Source organism: Pseudorca crassidens, chromosome 10 (genome assembly GCF_039906515.1).
Source record: "Pseudorca crassidens isolate mPseCra1 chromosome 10, mPseCra1.hap1, whole genome shotgun sequence".
Classification (NCBI taxonomy): Eukaryota; Metazoa; Chordata; class Mammalia; order Artiodactyla; family Delphinidae; genus Pseudorca; species Pseudorca crassidens.
In genome coordinates, this window is record NC_090305.1 from 58,411,653 (window position 1) to 58,428,391 (window position 16,739).

A 16,739-nucleotide genomic window follows, 5' to 3' on the forward strand; every position below is an offset into this window, starting at 1 on the left:
GGCCGCCATCTTTTCTCTCATTTCTCAGGAGATAATGGGCTGCTGGAAACAGAAAATAAGGAGGACTGTGGTGGGAATGAGAGGGGTAAAGTTTACAGGACCAAATGCTGGGACAGAAAAGAGATGCACAGGTGTCATCAAACAGTATTAGCAAGTGATAAGCTGTAAGTTATAGAGAAACCAAACCAGCTAGATAGTATAGTACAACAGCCCTTTCTGTAAGTTAGGTCATTTGGTTTGGGGACAACCCACTTTTTCTTTGAGGGTCTCAGTTACCTCAAACTGTAAAAGGAAAGGCATTGGACCAGATAAGTGGTTCTCAAAGTATGTTTCCTGGGCCAGCAACATCAGCATCTCCTGGGAACTCATTAGAAATACAAATCCTTTAGCCTCCACCCACCCCCTCCCAACCAGACCTACAACTGCAGAAACTCTGGACATGACCTTGCCCCAGTCTATGTTTTGACAAGCCCATCTGATTGTTCTGATATGTGTTAAAGTTTCAGAAATACTAGTCTAGATTATTCCTGAATCCTCACCAAGTGTAATAGTCTATGAGTAAATTTCCAGGTGTGTAAAAAGAAATATAATTTTTAGCTGGAAGAATACAAGAAAATGCTAAAGGGAAAGAAGGTAATTTGAAGGTTTGGGGATGTTAAATGCATATTTGAAAAATTTCTATTTCATTGAAATCTCTCATTTGATATTTCACTTCACTTCAAGTCATGAGCTTCTGTATCCTTCTGTATCTCTGTGTATCATTTCAAAGGATTTTAGAGTATATATTGCAGGACGTGAAATGAAGATCTCTATTTCTATTAAAACTTGCCATGTGTGTCTCATACCCACAGGTCTATAACACTGGGCCAAGCACCCTTCCTGGGTCATCTGTCAGCATCTCTTTCCCCAGTCGTCTGTCACCTGGAGGAGCTGAGATGTTTCATGTGCAGGAGATGGTGGTGAGTTCTCATTTGTTTTCACACTTGCTTTCAGGCTCAAGCCAGCCCATTCACATTTTGTATTCCACCCAAGAGCCCAGAAGGGTTAACTCATTCTACCTTTGGAAACATACCTGGAGAAGCCAGGAGACCTGCAACACCTAGATTTCTACATTGAGACAGCTTGGTTCATGCCATGAGAAGACCTCTTTGGGGATGGGCAAGTGTCAGTTATGAACCTGACTTCTGGGATGGACTTTACTGGCTCTGGGAACCGCCAGCAACTGTCTGTAGTCTTGTGCGTATCTGAATGTGTTTTTCTAAGGGGAAGATCCCCAGCACTCATAAAGATTCTCATAGGGCCACTGATGCCTGGAGGGTGAAGGATTCGTTCATAAGACAGAAGTATAGGTTGAAACTCAAGGTCATGTGCAGAATATGCCATTCAACGTGATCCTAAGTCAGCTGTAGATGATTTTCTCTCAACTAGGATATGATCGTTCCGCCTACCTCCTTGGCTTCTAGGACATCACATTCCCTTGGCTTCTCCTTTGTCACTGGTTTTCTCCTCATCTCCCCAACTTCTACAGGGCCCAGGGTCTCCTTTTTACCATCCTTAATCTTAGAGATCTCCCCCAGACTCATGGCTTTATATTCAGTCTGTGCTGATGACACCAGATGTTTCTCTCTCTAGCCCAGATCTCTCCCATGAATCCCAGACTTTGACAGTTAACTACCTTCAGGCCATCTCTCCCTGGATGCCTAACAGGAATCTCAGTCTTCTGCACAGCTGAACTCTCAACAGTATCCCTTCAAACCTGCTTCCCCCCATGACCTTCTGCATCTCAGCAAACAGCTACTAAGTCCTTCCAATTGCTTGAGTCACCCTTGACGCCTTTTCCCCACAGTTCACATCTGATCTGTCAGAAAATCTGATGTCTCTGCCCTCTCAACAAATCAGAATATTACCGCATTTGACCCTTCTACTGCCAGCACCCTGGCCCAAGGCACTGTCATCTGTCATCTGGGTTATTGCAGTGGCCCCCTCACTCGGGTCCCTGCTCCTGCCTTGGCATCCCTGCCATCTGTTCTTGCCGCAGTGGCAGAGCCAGCCTTCCAAAATCTAAGTCAGGTCATGTCATCCTCTGCTCAAAACCCTCCAGTGGCTCACTTACCCCACAGATTCTTCCAGCACCTCAGCCAGCCTCACAGCCTGTCTCTTGCCCCTCTCTGACCTCTCCTCCTCCTCCTCCTCTTCGCCACTCTCTCTACTGCAGTCATCCTGCCTCCTTGCTGGCCCTAGAGCATGGCAGATACTCTCCCACCTCCTGAATTTTGCACTGGATCTTCCCTCTACCCAGCACGCCCTCCCCCAGAGAGCCACGTGACCTCCGCCCTCACATCCTCCCAGTGCTTACTCAGATATCACCTCCTCAGAGAGGCCCTCCCTGAACAGCCTTTGTCCCAGCACCCCTCATCCCCTTTTCCTGCTTGTGTTTCACCATCACCCTCATCACCAGCTGACATACCATGTATTTCCCTATTTGACCAGATTATCTGCCTCCTCCTGGCCCCATACAGTATAAGGATGGGGATTTCTGTCTGCTCACTACTGTATTTCCAGGGCCTCCTATATGCAATGCTTGGCATATATTATATGCTCAATCAATATTTGATATTGGACTGAAAGAAAAAACCCACAGTATAAAACAAAAGAAAGAGTCGTTTACTCTTTCTACATGAATTCAGGAAAAGTTTCATGCTGATATAAATCGCCTCAGTGTGCCTGAGAGTCTGGAGTGGCTGGGCGTGAGGGTGACCCCTCCTGGGAGGGAGGGTGCTTGATGGTTGAGAGTCACTACATAAGGAGAGGGAGTGTGGTCCACGTTGAGGGCACCACTGACTTGTTCCTTTTGCACGGGCACGTGAGGGACAGCTAGCCAGACAAAGGGACAGCCTCTCCATGGATAGCTTGAAAATCAGGGCAGCAAGACCCATGGCATGTGACACATCTGAGCCCACAGGAGGCTCAGAAAGCATCATGTGATGGCGATGATGGTCTCCTGCATTGCTATCTTCTTGGGTCACGTGGGCTGAAACCCTGGACCATGGAAAATGTTGAACGCAGAATATGTGCCCCTCCTGGCTTGCCTGCTTGGCCGTCCCCACTGCTCACGGTATTCCATTCCTGCTCCACAAAGTGTCCGTGCCTGGGCGCTCTGCTGAAACAGCGGTAGAAAAGCCCCTGGTGTTCTGCACCTACAGCTACCACGGTTTGAGCTTAGCGTGAGGTTCCTGCCACCCACATGCTCCCATCTGCCTCCTTACATAATGTTCATCTCACCAGCCACTCCACCTTGTCCCCACAGCTAGGGATGCTTTCCTCACAGAGCATGTTCTATGAGCCGTTCACATAAACATCTATAATGTTGTAGAGAAAAATGCTCCCCCATGGACAAAATTATTTATTGAACAAAACAGGAAATGTAAGTCACTCAGATTCTGGAAGTATCTCAGCACGAAGTCCACCCCCTTTTCTCTTTACTGATCATCCGACCGAGCAGGAGCCACTCGAAAGGACTTTGGGACGTGTTTATAAATAGCTGGCTTGGCGGGAAGGCATGAGAAATGGTTTTTCTGACGATATGCAGAACTGCCTGACTGATCATCCAGCTGAGTGGACTCTTGAAAACCCAAGTGCTGTGAGCTGCCTGCATTCCGTTCTCTGAGTTCTCAGAAGCAGACCCTTTGGATTTTCAATACGGTACTGAGAATTTTCAAAAGTATGTAACAATTCTCAAGGACAGCCAAGCCTTTGCTTGGATACTCCAGCCCGTGTTGAAGCCCTTGGCGTTTGTGTGGTATGGAAAATCAAACTCACTGGCAAATTCTCACTAAGCAAGTAGTGAAGCACTGTGTTCTCATGGACAGTCATCACTGGAGACCAGAATGATGATGAGACTAGAAATGTAAAAGCCAGTGCATGATGGATGCAGTGATGAGGCAAGAGTCCCAGGTACTGTTTCAGAGGCTGGTGGGCAGCACACCCTCTACCCTAAAGCCCACAGGGCTGAGAGCAAGGGCGTCCTGCAGCTCAGCCAGGTTCCCAGCCTTGGCCCCTCCCTTGCTCAGCAGCGCCCGAGAATGCCTACTGGGGCAGGTCATACAGCTCGTGACGTCCTCCACTCTGGCCTTTTGGGACTTTGAATAGAGTGGGGCTCTTGTTCTGGGTATTTAGGTGGTTTGGTGCAAGTCAGACTCACTCCTATTAGGAGAAACCAGTACTCCTTCCTTGTATTACACTAGGAGGGGCCCCTAAGGCCTGGTGGCATCCCCCCATACCTCAGCCACCACCATCCCCTAGTCTTGGATAGGCCCCTGGGCAGCCAGGAGCCAGCTACCTCCTCAGCCAGCTGAAGCCCAGGAGCAGAGAGCAGACATTGAGAGAGGACGTATCTGCCATCCCTCCCCACACACCACGGGACCGTCAGATTGTTTCTCTCCCTTCAACAGTGCCCGTGGTATCCATCATCTGTATAGATTGCTGAGGGTGGGCATACTGGCTGACCCCACGGGTCTGAGCTATCACCCCACCTAAGGCCCCGACTCTGCAACACAGTTTTCTAACTGTTGGTTCAGAATTCATTCAGAAGTATCAGGGGCTGCAGCCAGGGTCCCTGGACAGGACAGGCCTGCCTCTACATTTCACCAGAGAGTCTTTTGTTCTCCCGAAGTGTTTTTTGAGGTCAAGCTGCCTGTGAGTGGAGAGTGTCTTTGCTTACGTGGGAGAGATTAGTATAGGAAGCCTAGTGCAGTGAGACTCCTTTCTATGTCCACCCAGCTGAGGTTCCTGATCTCCTTCCCTTAGAGCAAGTGTTCCGAGCCCCACCACCCTGCTTGTGTTTTATTTAGAAACAGCCTTGGTGGTGGCCTGAGGAACGACCTGCAGTTTCCATTGCCTGCCACCCACTGGGGTTGTGCCGAGTCCTGTGGGGACGCTCGACTCCCCACAGCACAGCCAAAGCATGGGCAGGCCACCACGACCCTAGAGACCATCAGGAGGCCTAGTAGGGAGGACCATGAAAATAACAGAGAGTGAGAGAGGGGAAGAATGACAGACTTCTCCGGCCCATCTAAAATAAGAATCATCACAGGGACTTCCCTGTCAGGCCAGTGGTTAAGACTCCGCACTTCCACTGCAGGGGGCCCGAGTTCGATCCCTAGTTGGGGAACTAAGATCCCACATGCCGCGCAGTGTGGCCGAAAAATAAATAAATAAATAAAATAAAGATGAATAACTAAGTTATAGCAGAGTAGACATTTCCCCAAGAGGTACAGTGCATGTTGATAGTTGAAGTGATAAAGATAAATAAATAAAATAAAAATCATCACAAGTGCTAGATCATCCTTGATTTATTCTGCAGACACTGGCAGAGAAAGCACCAATGAGGTTCCAGGCTCTACTAAGAGGAATAAATCATGCAACACTGGCAGAAATTCAGTTTAGCAGGAGGCAGATCTGTGAAATGTAATTGCAGTGCCATATACCAAATGCAGTCATGGAGGCACACCCAGACCCAGGGATGTACAGAGGTATGGACCCCACCCTGGGGAGGGGACAGCAAATGCTTCACAAAGCAGGCTTTTGGAGTCAGGGCTTAGGGCATGTGTAGATGTTCACCAGGAGAACACGTGATGAGATCATTCCAGACAGAGGGAGTGGTCAGCATGTGTAGGAGTACAGTGGAGGCCCTACCTGGTTCTCCATTCTCTCTGCCCACCTCTTATAGGTGACTGTTCTCTGCGCCTTCTGCAGGGCGTACAGCAAATGGATTTCTTGGCAGTGTGACAGGGAGTGCTAAACCACTGTCATTTCCCGTGACAGTTGATGAGGTTCTGGGATGCATCATTCCTTCTGAGGTGTATCATCTGTGTTTGCTCGTGGACCCGCACCTTCATTTCTCTTGACTTAGGATTAGGGAAGGCCAGGCGCCCTGCTCCCCAAGGCTAAGCACACGTCGTAGACGTTGCCGGCAAATGATCAGGCTGCTGCAGGGGAGAGTGGCTTCTGTGGGCCTGACTACCCGTGTGAGACAAGCCATAGGCACTTGCTTCTGAGAGAAGGTTCCTGTTTGGATTGAGGATACAGCTTCTCTCACACAGCTTGATAGGAACCTGCCTGGAAAATGTAACGACCTCACTTTGTTGTGGGCCTGCTGCAGAGATGGGCCTTTTAGCAGAGACCCTGAGCACAGGCAGGCCTAAGAGAGGGCCAAGGTAGCACATGTGTCAAGCTTTATGGCTCATGAAGGCAAGACCTTTTGAACTTGGGTGGGATCCTGCTCCAAACTTAAGTTTACTCACAGGGGATGAAGGTTCAGGGGAAAGGATGGGAGGTCGTCTCAGGGCTCAAGCTTCAGGTGTTGACACTGAAAACCTGTCTGTGAGCAACTTTCTGACACTGGAGAAGGAGTCTTAGGGGTTTGGCTTCTAATAATATGCAGGAAGAAAAAAGTCATAAATGACTTACAGAGAGCGAAGGGCTGGAACTTTATTCCAGGTGAAAGTCCTGGGTCTTTGAAAAAACTCTAAAAGTAATCTAGAAGAAACATGAAATGAATACCATACCCTTCTTTCTTCCTTCTGCAAAACTATCTGAAAAGGCTTACCTCTCTGGTTTGTTCTGTCCCTACTATTGGGCAGTGATTCTAAAGAACTGACATGATTTCCAGGAAGTAAAATTGGGTGGGAATGAAGGATAATATTCCAAGGAGACACATCAATAACTTTGCCATAGGGTACCATTAGGATATTGATATCAATATAATATCAATACCAGTATTCATTAGAATATCCAAGTTGGTAGCAAGACTTATATCTTAGTAAATTGTAACCTCCCCCCTCCCCCCCGCCAGTGCGTGTGCACCAGACAGGGATGCCCATGATCTAATTTCTGCCAAAATGAGTCAGTTGATACTGGAACCTTAATTAATTTGTGATGAGGATCTCCATATCCCTATGAAGAAAAGATGCACCTGATATATCAGTGACCACACAGTAGCTTAAACTTAGAAATGGAGGACTGAATTGTTTTCCCCAAGGATGATCTAGGGAAGACAGATCTGCTTAATGAAAGCGGTGTTGGGACCATCAAATTGATCACATTTGATCAAAGGCTAAAGAGTGAAAAAATTTCTCCTGAATAACTGACAAAAAATGAATACCACTTAGTGCTGTCCTGAGGCTTTAGTGGCTTTTTTTATGTGCTGTTCAATTTAATCCACACAGCAGCTCCATAAGGTAAGGTCATTATCCCAAGTTAAGGAACCAGAACTCAAAGACTTGCCCAACATCACACAGCTAGTAAGTAATAGAGCTGGGTTTGTAGTCAGATCTACTTCCCCCTGTACTACTGTGCACACCCCTCCTGGGCGCACTGCCCACTCCCCAGTCACCAGAGGCAGACTCAGTCAACAGAACAGACAGAAGATGAGCAGACCACCAAGAATCACCCACTTAGCATCTACCCCAGGACAGTGAGGCACCAACTGCTATCAAAAGAATTACTAACACCAGAGGGTATATTAACGAGGCAAACAGAAGAAGATTTTAGGATGAACAAGACTGATGTCTTCAGAGAGATGCAAAAAGACAGTATTCGCATGAAATAGAATAAACAAGAGTTTTGTAAATTTAAAATTTTGATCATTCGAATAAAAACCTTAGTATATTAGCTGTGTAGTAGAATGGATATAAAAGAGTAAAGTAGTGGACTGGAAACTTGAGGGATTTCTCAAGAATGTAGTACAAAAAGACCCAAAAAAGGCCAGTTAAACTTTTAACAATCTGGAATGAAGATCCAAATGCTCTCAATATAAGAGTTAGGAGGCTGGCAAGATGGAAGTGAAAGCAAGCCAAAATTCTTGTCTTGTTTGGGGGAAAAGTTTGTGTACCAATTAACTCAAGGCTTTGATAAAAGTAAAGTTTAAACATGCAAAAATTTTAATGGCAACTTAGAAGAATAAAAGCAATGTAGGACATCCAAACCACTAAAGAATAAGAAGCACTTAAAAAGAAAGAACTCATGAATAAGCAGGTGAAGGAGAAACAAAGTTTTTACCTGTATATATATATGAGATGACAAGAATAAATCCAAATATATCAATAATCAGAATAACTGAGAATGAATTAAATGCCTTAGTGAAAGACAGACTTTCGGATGTGGTTTTTTTTTGACCCAGGCATAAGTTACTTGTAAGAGACACACCTTTAAAAATGACCCATAATGTAAGGCATTCAAAAAAAAAAAGGCAAATGCTAACAAAAAGAAAACAGGCATAAGAATATTAATAACAAACAAAATAGAATTGAAGCAAAAAATTGTTAAACAGGGCCCAAAAATGTATTCCAGAATGATTAAAGATACAATCCAGGGCTTCCCTGGTGGTGCAGTGGTTGAGAGTCCGCCTGCCGATGCAGGGGACACGGATTCGTGCCCCGGTCCAGGAAGATCCCACATGCCGTGGAGTGGCTGGGCCCGTGAGCCATGGCCACTGAGCCTGAGTGTCCGGAGCCTGTGCTCCGCAACGGGAGAGGCCACAACAGTGAGAGGCTCGCGTACCGCAAAAAAAAAAAAAAAAAAAAAAAAGATACAATCCAATGATTATTTGTAATATAAATGAATTTTTACATAACCAATCACATAGCTATAAAAAACATATAAAGTAATACCTGACAGAAAAACAAGGAGAAATTTACACATTCACAGTTACTGCAGGAAAATTTAATACACTTTCCTCAAAAATCATGAGTATTTGAATAATGCAGCTAACAATTGTGATCTCTTAGAGAGAGAAAAACCAAAATGAGTCAGAATGTGTGGGTTTCATTAGTATTTGCCTGCTTACCAGCTTTTGGTAACCTTGAGGAAGTCACCTAAATTCTCCAAGCTTATTTTCCTCCTGTGAAATGGACTATCTACTTCACATGGTGAGGATGGAAGAAGTTAATGTATATGGAGCAATTAGTAGAGTTCCTAGTATGTAAATAAGGGAATGCACATTCTTTTCAAACATATGTGAACATTCACAAATTACCCACGTATTGCACCACAAAAGCAAATCCCAATAGAATTTCAAAAGTAAAAGTAATACAAGCCACATTCTCAGACCACAATGCAATAAACTTGGAAGTTGACAACAAAAGTTTAGCCAAACAACCAACCAAAAACAGAACTACTTGGGAATTTTTAAACACCATCTTAATTTACTTTTTAGATAAAAAAGAAATCAAAGAGGAAGGGATAAACAAATTAGAAATGAAAGACAGTGAAAGCTTGTTCATATCAAAACTAATGGTTGTAGACAAAACCCACACAGAAGAAAATGTCACTACTCATATACAGAAAACAGGAAAGACTGAAAATAAGTGACCTAAATTGACAGCAAGAGCTAGTAAAATGACAATAAAATAAATTCAACTATAAGAAAGTAAAGTGAAGATATCATTGAAGATAAAGCAAAAGTCGTGAAATGGAAAAAGATCAAAAGTATCCTACATCAATAAAACTAAAAACGGGGGCTTTCTTTTGTCCAGTAAAATAGATGAACCTACAGCAGATTTGATCAGGAAATGAAAAAGAGTGGTAATGGCAAAAAACAACCCTAGAAATGATCAAAGAACTACACTCACATGGAGAAGATTTTTAAATTATAAGATATTATTTTCACAATATAATGCCCACAAATATAAAAAGCCTAAAAGAAGTGTTATGAGGTAAAAAATCCAACTAGACCAATTACCTCAGGAAAAAATATGAGTAGTATACAGACATCAGATTATAATGCTGTACACCTGAAACTTATATAATTAAAGAAAAATGAAGTGTAGTCAAAGACTTGTGCCTTGAAAAAGCACAAGACCCAGGTAGCTATTTAGGTAAGCTCTACCAAGCTTTCGAGGAACAGATAGTTTCTTTGTTATATAAGCTGTTCGAGAGAGTAGAAAAAGATGGAACAGCTCATTCTAGAATACTAACATAACCATTATTCCAAAACTAGAAATGGAGAATGGGCACCAACACAAGAAAGGAAACTGCAGGCCAACTCACTTTGAAAACAGATACAAAAATTCTAAATAAATGTTTGCAAATCAATTCCTTTTAGAAGAATCTATCCTGAGTAAAGAAGGATGTAATCCAGGAATGCTAGGCTGATTCTCCATAAAGAAATTAACATTATTCATTCTATTAATAGTTAAGGGATGAAAGATGATATAACCAGATGGTTGTCTTGATGAGGGCTTCTAAAAAGTCAAAAATTAAATTTAACATCCACTTTTTTTTTTTTTTAACTTCTAGTAAGGAAGGCATGGAAGGGAACTTCCTCAGCTTGACAAAGGTCCCCTATCAGAACCTATAGAAAACTCCAACCTGATGCTGGAACATTAGGAGCTGTCCCACCTGTGGAGTGGAGGCATGAGTTCCTGCTTTTGTCTCTCCAGTTTAGCAGTGTTGGATGTTATAGGAATAAAAAGAAATGAATAACCTTTATTGTCAAGAAAGAAACCAAAGTATCCCTATTGCAAACAACGTTATTGTCTCCCTAGAAAATCCAAGAGAATCAATTGACTCAATATGAGGCTTTGTGAATGCCACAAGTAAAAGCTTGGGCACACTTATAAACTGCCTGACCTTTGAATGCATTCCCCAAGCCACACACAGGTCTATCGGCTAAGGGTGGAAGCCTTACTGGATCAAGGTATTTCTGTGCAGCCTCTGACCAAACATTGACTGATCATTAAGCTATACTGATCCAGGACAACCTCTAGGAAACCAGGTTTAAAAATAAAAACAAGTGTAGGGCTTCCCTGGTGGCGCAGTGGTTGAGAGTCCGCCTGCCGATGCAGGGGACACGGGTTCGTGCCCCGGTCTGGGAAGATCCCACATGCCACAGAGCGGCTGGGCCCGTGAGCCATGGCCTCTGAGCCTGCGCGTCCGGAGCCTGTGCTCCGCAATCGGAGAGGCCACAACAGTGAGAGGCCCGCGTACCGCAAAAAAAAAAAATAAAAATAAAAACAAGTGTAGAAAAAACTACTGAGCAGAGACATTAGAGGCTACACACTTCATGAGAAACAGGCTCCACAGAATAGTCCTGGCAAGTCAGTAAACAAACAAGCAAAACCAAAAAAGAACTGAAAGAAAAGAGAATACAGCCATCCCTCAGTATCTGTGGAGGATTGATTCCAGGACTGCCCTATGGATACCAAACTCTGTGGATGCTCAAGTCCCTTATATAAAATGGCATAGTATTTGCCTATAACCTACACACTTCCTACCATATTCTTTAAATAATCTCTAGGTTATTTATAATAACTAATACAAAGTAAATGCTATGTAATAAATAGTTGTAAATACAATGTAAATGCTACATAAATAGTTGCTGGAAGGCAACAAATTCAAGCTTTGCTTTTTGGAACTTTCTGGAATTTTTTTTCCCAAATATTTTCGATCTGTGGTTGATTGGATCCACAGATGCAGAACCTGTGGGTAAGAAGGGTCAACTGTAAAGAAAAACAAGTAAAACCTCAGAGACCTGGGGACACCATAAAGCATAACAAAATACACATATTTAGAGTTCCAGAGGAGAGGATAGAGAAGAGGGAGCAGAAGAAATATCTGATGAAATAATCACCCCAAACAATTGAGGTGTATAAACTCCTTCACAATAAATGAAGAAAATTGTCTATCCATTTGGGAAGAAATTACGGAAAACCTGTACCTCACTTAGAAAAAAATAGATGGATGAAAAAATTATATGTAAAGAAGAAGAAGAAGTATTAGTAGAAAGTGCTGAATATTTTCATAATCTTTAGATGGGAAAGCTCTTCTTCATAAGCAAGTCATAAATTCTAGAACCCATAAGAGAAGGCTGACAAATTTAAATCTATACAATTACCAAAATCTTGTGTGATCAAAATACATCATAAACAAAACTAAAAGATAGTTGGGAGAATATACTGGCAACATAGTTCACAGACAAATAATATATAAATAACTTCTACAAATCAATAAGGAAAATGCCAAAAATTATAAAAATGGGTGAAGGGATAGGAACGGGAAATTCACAGAAGAAATTTTAATGACAAACATATAAAAAAATTTAATGGCAAATAAACATTAGCCTCACCAGTATCAGAGCAATGCAAACTCAAATGAAAATGAGGTCTTTCCCCCCATTAAACTGGCAAAAATTTAAAAGATTCTTAATATCCATTGTTGGTTAAGATGAGGGCAAATGGGCACTCCCAAATACTGTTGGTGTGAAGGGCAATTTGACAGTAACTATCAGAATTTAAAATACGAATACCAACAATTCCACTTTTCAGATCCTGCCTCAGAATTCTCACATAGTATATATAGTAGAATTTTCTAACTTTTTGATAGTAGATGTGAGTGGTCATTGTTCTCAGCTTAAATGTAGGCTTTTCCTATGTTGGTGAAGTAGAAAATAATAATACTCCATTAGTATTCTGAGAAGGAGCTGTTAGGTTTAGGCTAAAAAAGTAGTAGTAATAATATTAATAACAACAATAATAATGATCATAAATTTTTATTAAGAATTTACTATAGATGAGGAACTGTACTAAATACTTTACCTGGACAAATTCTTTTAATATTCATGATAGTTTGATGAGGAAACAGAGGCAAAGACAAAAGGGATGGCCAAGGTCACAGGGTCAGTAAATAGCTAGGTTGATGTCTGCTCTTGACCACTAAACTGTACAGCCCCTGCAAGGCCTCATAACACCGTTTTGTCTGGACTTGTAGCTGTCCAGCAGCCATAGCATCACCGGGAAGTGAGAAATGGAGAAAGGTAGAATCTCAGGTGCCACCCAGACTTGGTGAATTAGAATCTGTGTTTTAACAAGATCCCCAGTGATTCCTTTGCACATTAAGCTGTGGTCTAAAGCATGTTACTTAATTCTCTCCGAGCTTCCCTTTCCTCATCTATAAAATGGTGACGACAGTCCTTGCCACGAAAGGCTGTTGGGGGGTTGGGGGGTGGTTTAATCCACACCTTCATTTATTCAGCAAATGCTTTGCATGCACCCTATGGCAAGCACTAGGTTACTATGGGGAACAAAACAGACAAAAAATAATAATTTCCAGCCCTCGCGTAGCTTACATTCTGGTAGAGGCAAGTAATAAATAAGTAAAATGTATAGTACATTACATAATACGAAATGCTTTGGAAAAAAATAAAGGAGGCAAGGGGGTGAGAGTGGGGAAGTTTCTGATTTTAAATAGAGATGTCAGAGCAGGTCTTTCTGAGACCTTCATTCAGGGTTGGGGTGGGGGAGGACCCAAGTTGTCGCAGGAGTTTGTAAGGTGATCTTCTTTGTTCATAAGGCCTTGCCAAGTCTGTGTTTTCTGATAATTCTCTTTCCTTGATTTTGGCGCTACTTGGTTTCTCTCCTTTGCAATTCCAACCCCGCATGCTGCCCCTGCGTGGTGGTGTCCGAGTCCAAACTGGAAACCAGGAGTCTCTTTGTGTGTACTCGTCAGCACTCACTCTGGGGGAGCTCTCTTCCCAGAGTGAATCACTTATCTCGCTGGCCACAGCAGTTGACAGTAACACTGATTTTTGAAGCTGGCTGGCTGTTAAGGCACATTTTGCATGAGGAGGGTCCTGGGTTTTATGACTTAGTTATGTTTGGAGGGTAGTTGCAACAAGAAATCTCCCTGCAGCAGGCGTGCTGGAGGCCAAGACATAACCTGTACATAAGCCAAGCCTGACACTTTAAAGCAACCCAGCAAATAACCCAAAGCAAACTCACTTTTTTTTTTCCAGTGTCTACTACTTTCCCTCTTGGTGAACACATGCTTTTTTTTTTTTTTTAATTGAAGTGTAGTTGATTTATAATATCATGTAAGTTTCTGGTGTTCGGCACAAGGATTCAGTTTCATATATATATACGTATATATATACATATATATATATATATATATGTATATGTATGTATGTTCTTTTTCAGATTCTTTTCCCTTATAGATTATTACAGAATATTGTGTAGACTTCCCTGTGCTATACAGTAGGTCCTTGTTAGTTATCTATTTTATACATAGTAGTGTATGTATGTTAATCCCAGCCTCCTAATTTATTCTTCCCCCTACCCCCCTTTCCCCTTTGGTAACTGTAAGTTTGTCTTCTGAGACACAAGCCCCTTCACTCTCAGTTTTTTCTGTAGAAATTTCTTCCTCTCCTTCATTCTGTTTTTTCTGTAGAAATTCGAGGGCTCACCCTAAACCAAATCACCACTCATCCTGGTTGGGAGGTTCCTGCAAACAAGAATTCAAGGCTTAGAAACCCTCCTTAGGATGCCAAGTGTTTGGGTGATATTCATTCTTTTCCCTGATATCCTGTAACTTAAATGCTGTCATGTAAAGTTAACTGTTAATAATACAGCTTATGTGATGAGAAGATAAGCGGGGAGGGGAAGAAACCCTTCTCCAATAGGGGCAGATGGATTTCCAGCCCTGGGGTGGATGGGGTGGGGGTGGGGTTCTATGGGATCCAACCCTCTGCCGTGAGACATCTCCCCAGTACAACAGAACCGTGCTTCCAGCAGGTTCTCCAGGTTAAGCCATTCTGATATGCCTTGAATCCCATTTTTTATGGCTATCTTCAGTTCATCATGCTCTAATTTCCCGACCTTTTCTGAGTTAAAATGGAAAACAGTTGCCTAGCTCCCTCTGTGGAGAAGTTGAGCTGTTACTTAGTCATTCTTCCCACTTCTCTTCCCCAAAATATCACAGTTCCTTTAGTTCTCTTTTTCCCATCCTAAGCCATTCTCTTTGTTCTCTTAGTATCTAAATAAATAAAAATTCAAAACTGAGCCCCTCCCTGGTGGCATAGTGGTTAAGAATGCGCCTGCCAATGCAGGGGACACGGGTTCGAGCCCTGGCCCGGGAAGATCCCACATGCCATGGAGCAACTAAGCCTGGGCACCACAACTACTGAGCCTGCACTCTAGAGCCCACGAGCCACAACTACTGAAGCCTGCGTGCCTAGAACCCATGCTCCGCAACAAGAGAAGCCATGGCAATGAGAAGCCTGCGCGCCGCAACGAAGAGTAGCCCCCACTCACCGCAACTAGAGAAAGCCCACACGTAGCAACAAAGACCCAACACAGCCAAAAATAAAACAAAACAAATTTACTTAAACAAAACAAAACTGAGCCCCAAGTACTATGCCTTTTTATCCAAGCTCTCCTCATCACAAACGGTTATTACTCTGGCAGGGAGGACCTGATTTACCATTTGAAAATGTGCTTTCTACTCCTAATAATTCCCCAGTGTAGCTCTCAGAGACACCCTGAGGTTCTCTGTAAAAAGATCAACAAGGAGATCTTAGTGGCCAAAACCATGAGGTCCAAAACTCTGCATGATCCTCCCACCTTTCCAGGCCATGTTCTGCAACCTCCTCTGCCCCTAACCTCACCCCTGACCCTGTCTTCCAGCCACTCTGGACCACGAAGGCTGCTGACCCACCCACCATGCACTTCCCTGGGCCTCCTGACCTTACTAATGCTTCTCCCTTCCCTTCCCTCTGGCTGTGGAAAGCCCACTCATTCCTCCAGACCCAATTCACACATCCTTTCTTCCCTCAAGCCCTCCCAGATGCCTTCCCAGATCCTCCTGCCTCAGGGCCTTTGCACCTGCCTCTGCTGAGAACACTCTTCCCCCAAATATTTGCATGGCTGGTTCCTTCTCATAATGCAGATCTGAGCCCAAAGTTCACCTTTCCAGGAAGGTCTACCCTGACCACCTTAGCTAAAGTTGCAAACCTCCTATCAACTTTCTGTCCCATTACCCTGTGTGCTGTTTTCTTCATAGCACTCACCACTATCTGAAATTACTGTTTTTAATTGTCTGTCTCCTTCCAGAAGACTAAAAACACCATGGAAGTAAAGGTCACAGCTGCCTTGTTTTCTGTGCATCCCTAGTGTTTGGTGCCCGGACTCTATGCACATATGCACTATATGCAGTATGTGCTCAAATAAATGAAAGCATTGGCTACTCCCACTCTGTCAGTATCACCATCACAAATATTTCTCTGGGCGTTAGGATAGGGTGTGTGTCCTTAGACACCTACACACCCTGCTGCACATCTAATGAGCACCTCATACGTTCCAGGAACTCAGAAAATGTGCACTGAATTTCAATCCCTGAGTAGACATGTTTTGACAATTTCCCTTCACCCACAACAGAGGTTGCTTTAATTTCAATATGGGAAAAAGTAAAAATGTAAAACTTTGAAATAAGGGGCTGAATCACTTATTAGAAATGAAGGCTTTGAAGAGCAAACTTAAACTCCACAAATTTTGATCAGAGATATTATGAAGACGTTCTCTCTCTCTCTCTCTCTCTCTCTCTCACACACACACACACACACACACACACAAGTCTGCTGATTTCAGTGATGACCTCAAACCATTTTTTTAATTTTTCCTTCTTTCTGCACATGTCTGAATGTGAGTTGAATAATCAGGTCCTGAAATGGGTCAGAATTAGGTTGGCTGTAATTTTTTTTTCTCAACAGAAGCCAAACACTTAGGGGAGATGGCTGATGGAATTCTGGAGCAAGAGTTACGTTCCTGGGCTCTTGGGTCAATTTTTTAGTTTGGCTAGAGGGAGAAAGCGTGTGTGTTTCTGGGCAAGCTTACACCTGAGCTGCACCCTCTGGAAGGTGGTGATGAGCTCCAGCCTGGGCTGCGCGTGCACAGTGTGGTTCAGAGACT

The 16,739-nt window shown here is 43.3% G+C and overlaps 1 protein-coding gene across 2 annotated transcripts in view; it reads left to right on the forward strand.

Annotated features, from left to right (window-relative positions):
* Positions 1-16,739, forward strand: part of ITGA9 (integrin subunit alpha 9) — a 351,949-nt gene that overhangs the window by 288,248 nt on the left and 46,962 nt on the right. For both annotated transcript variants that reach the window (XM_067753774.1, XM_067753773.1), the window contains exon 23: positions 852-959. In XM_067753774.1, coding sequence (XP_067609875.1) covers positions 852-959 — 108 coding nt within the window. The remainder of the gene's footprint in view (positions 1-851; positions 960-16,739) is intronic.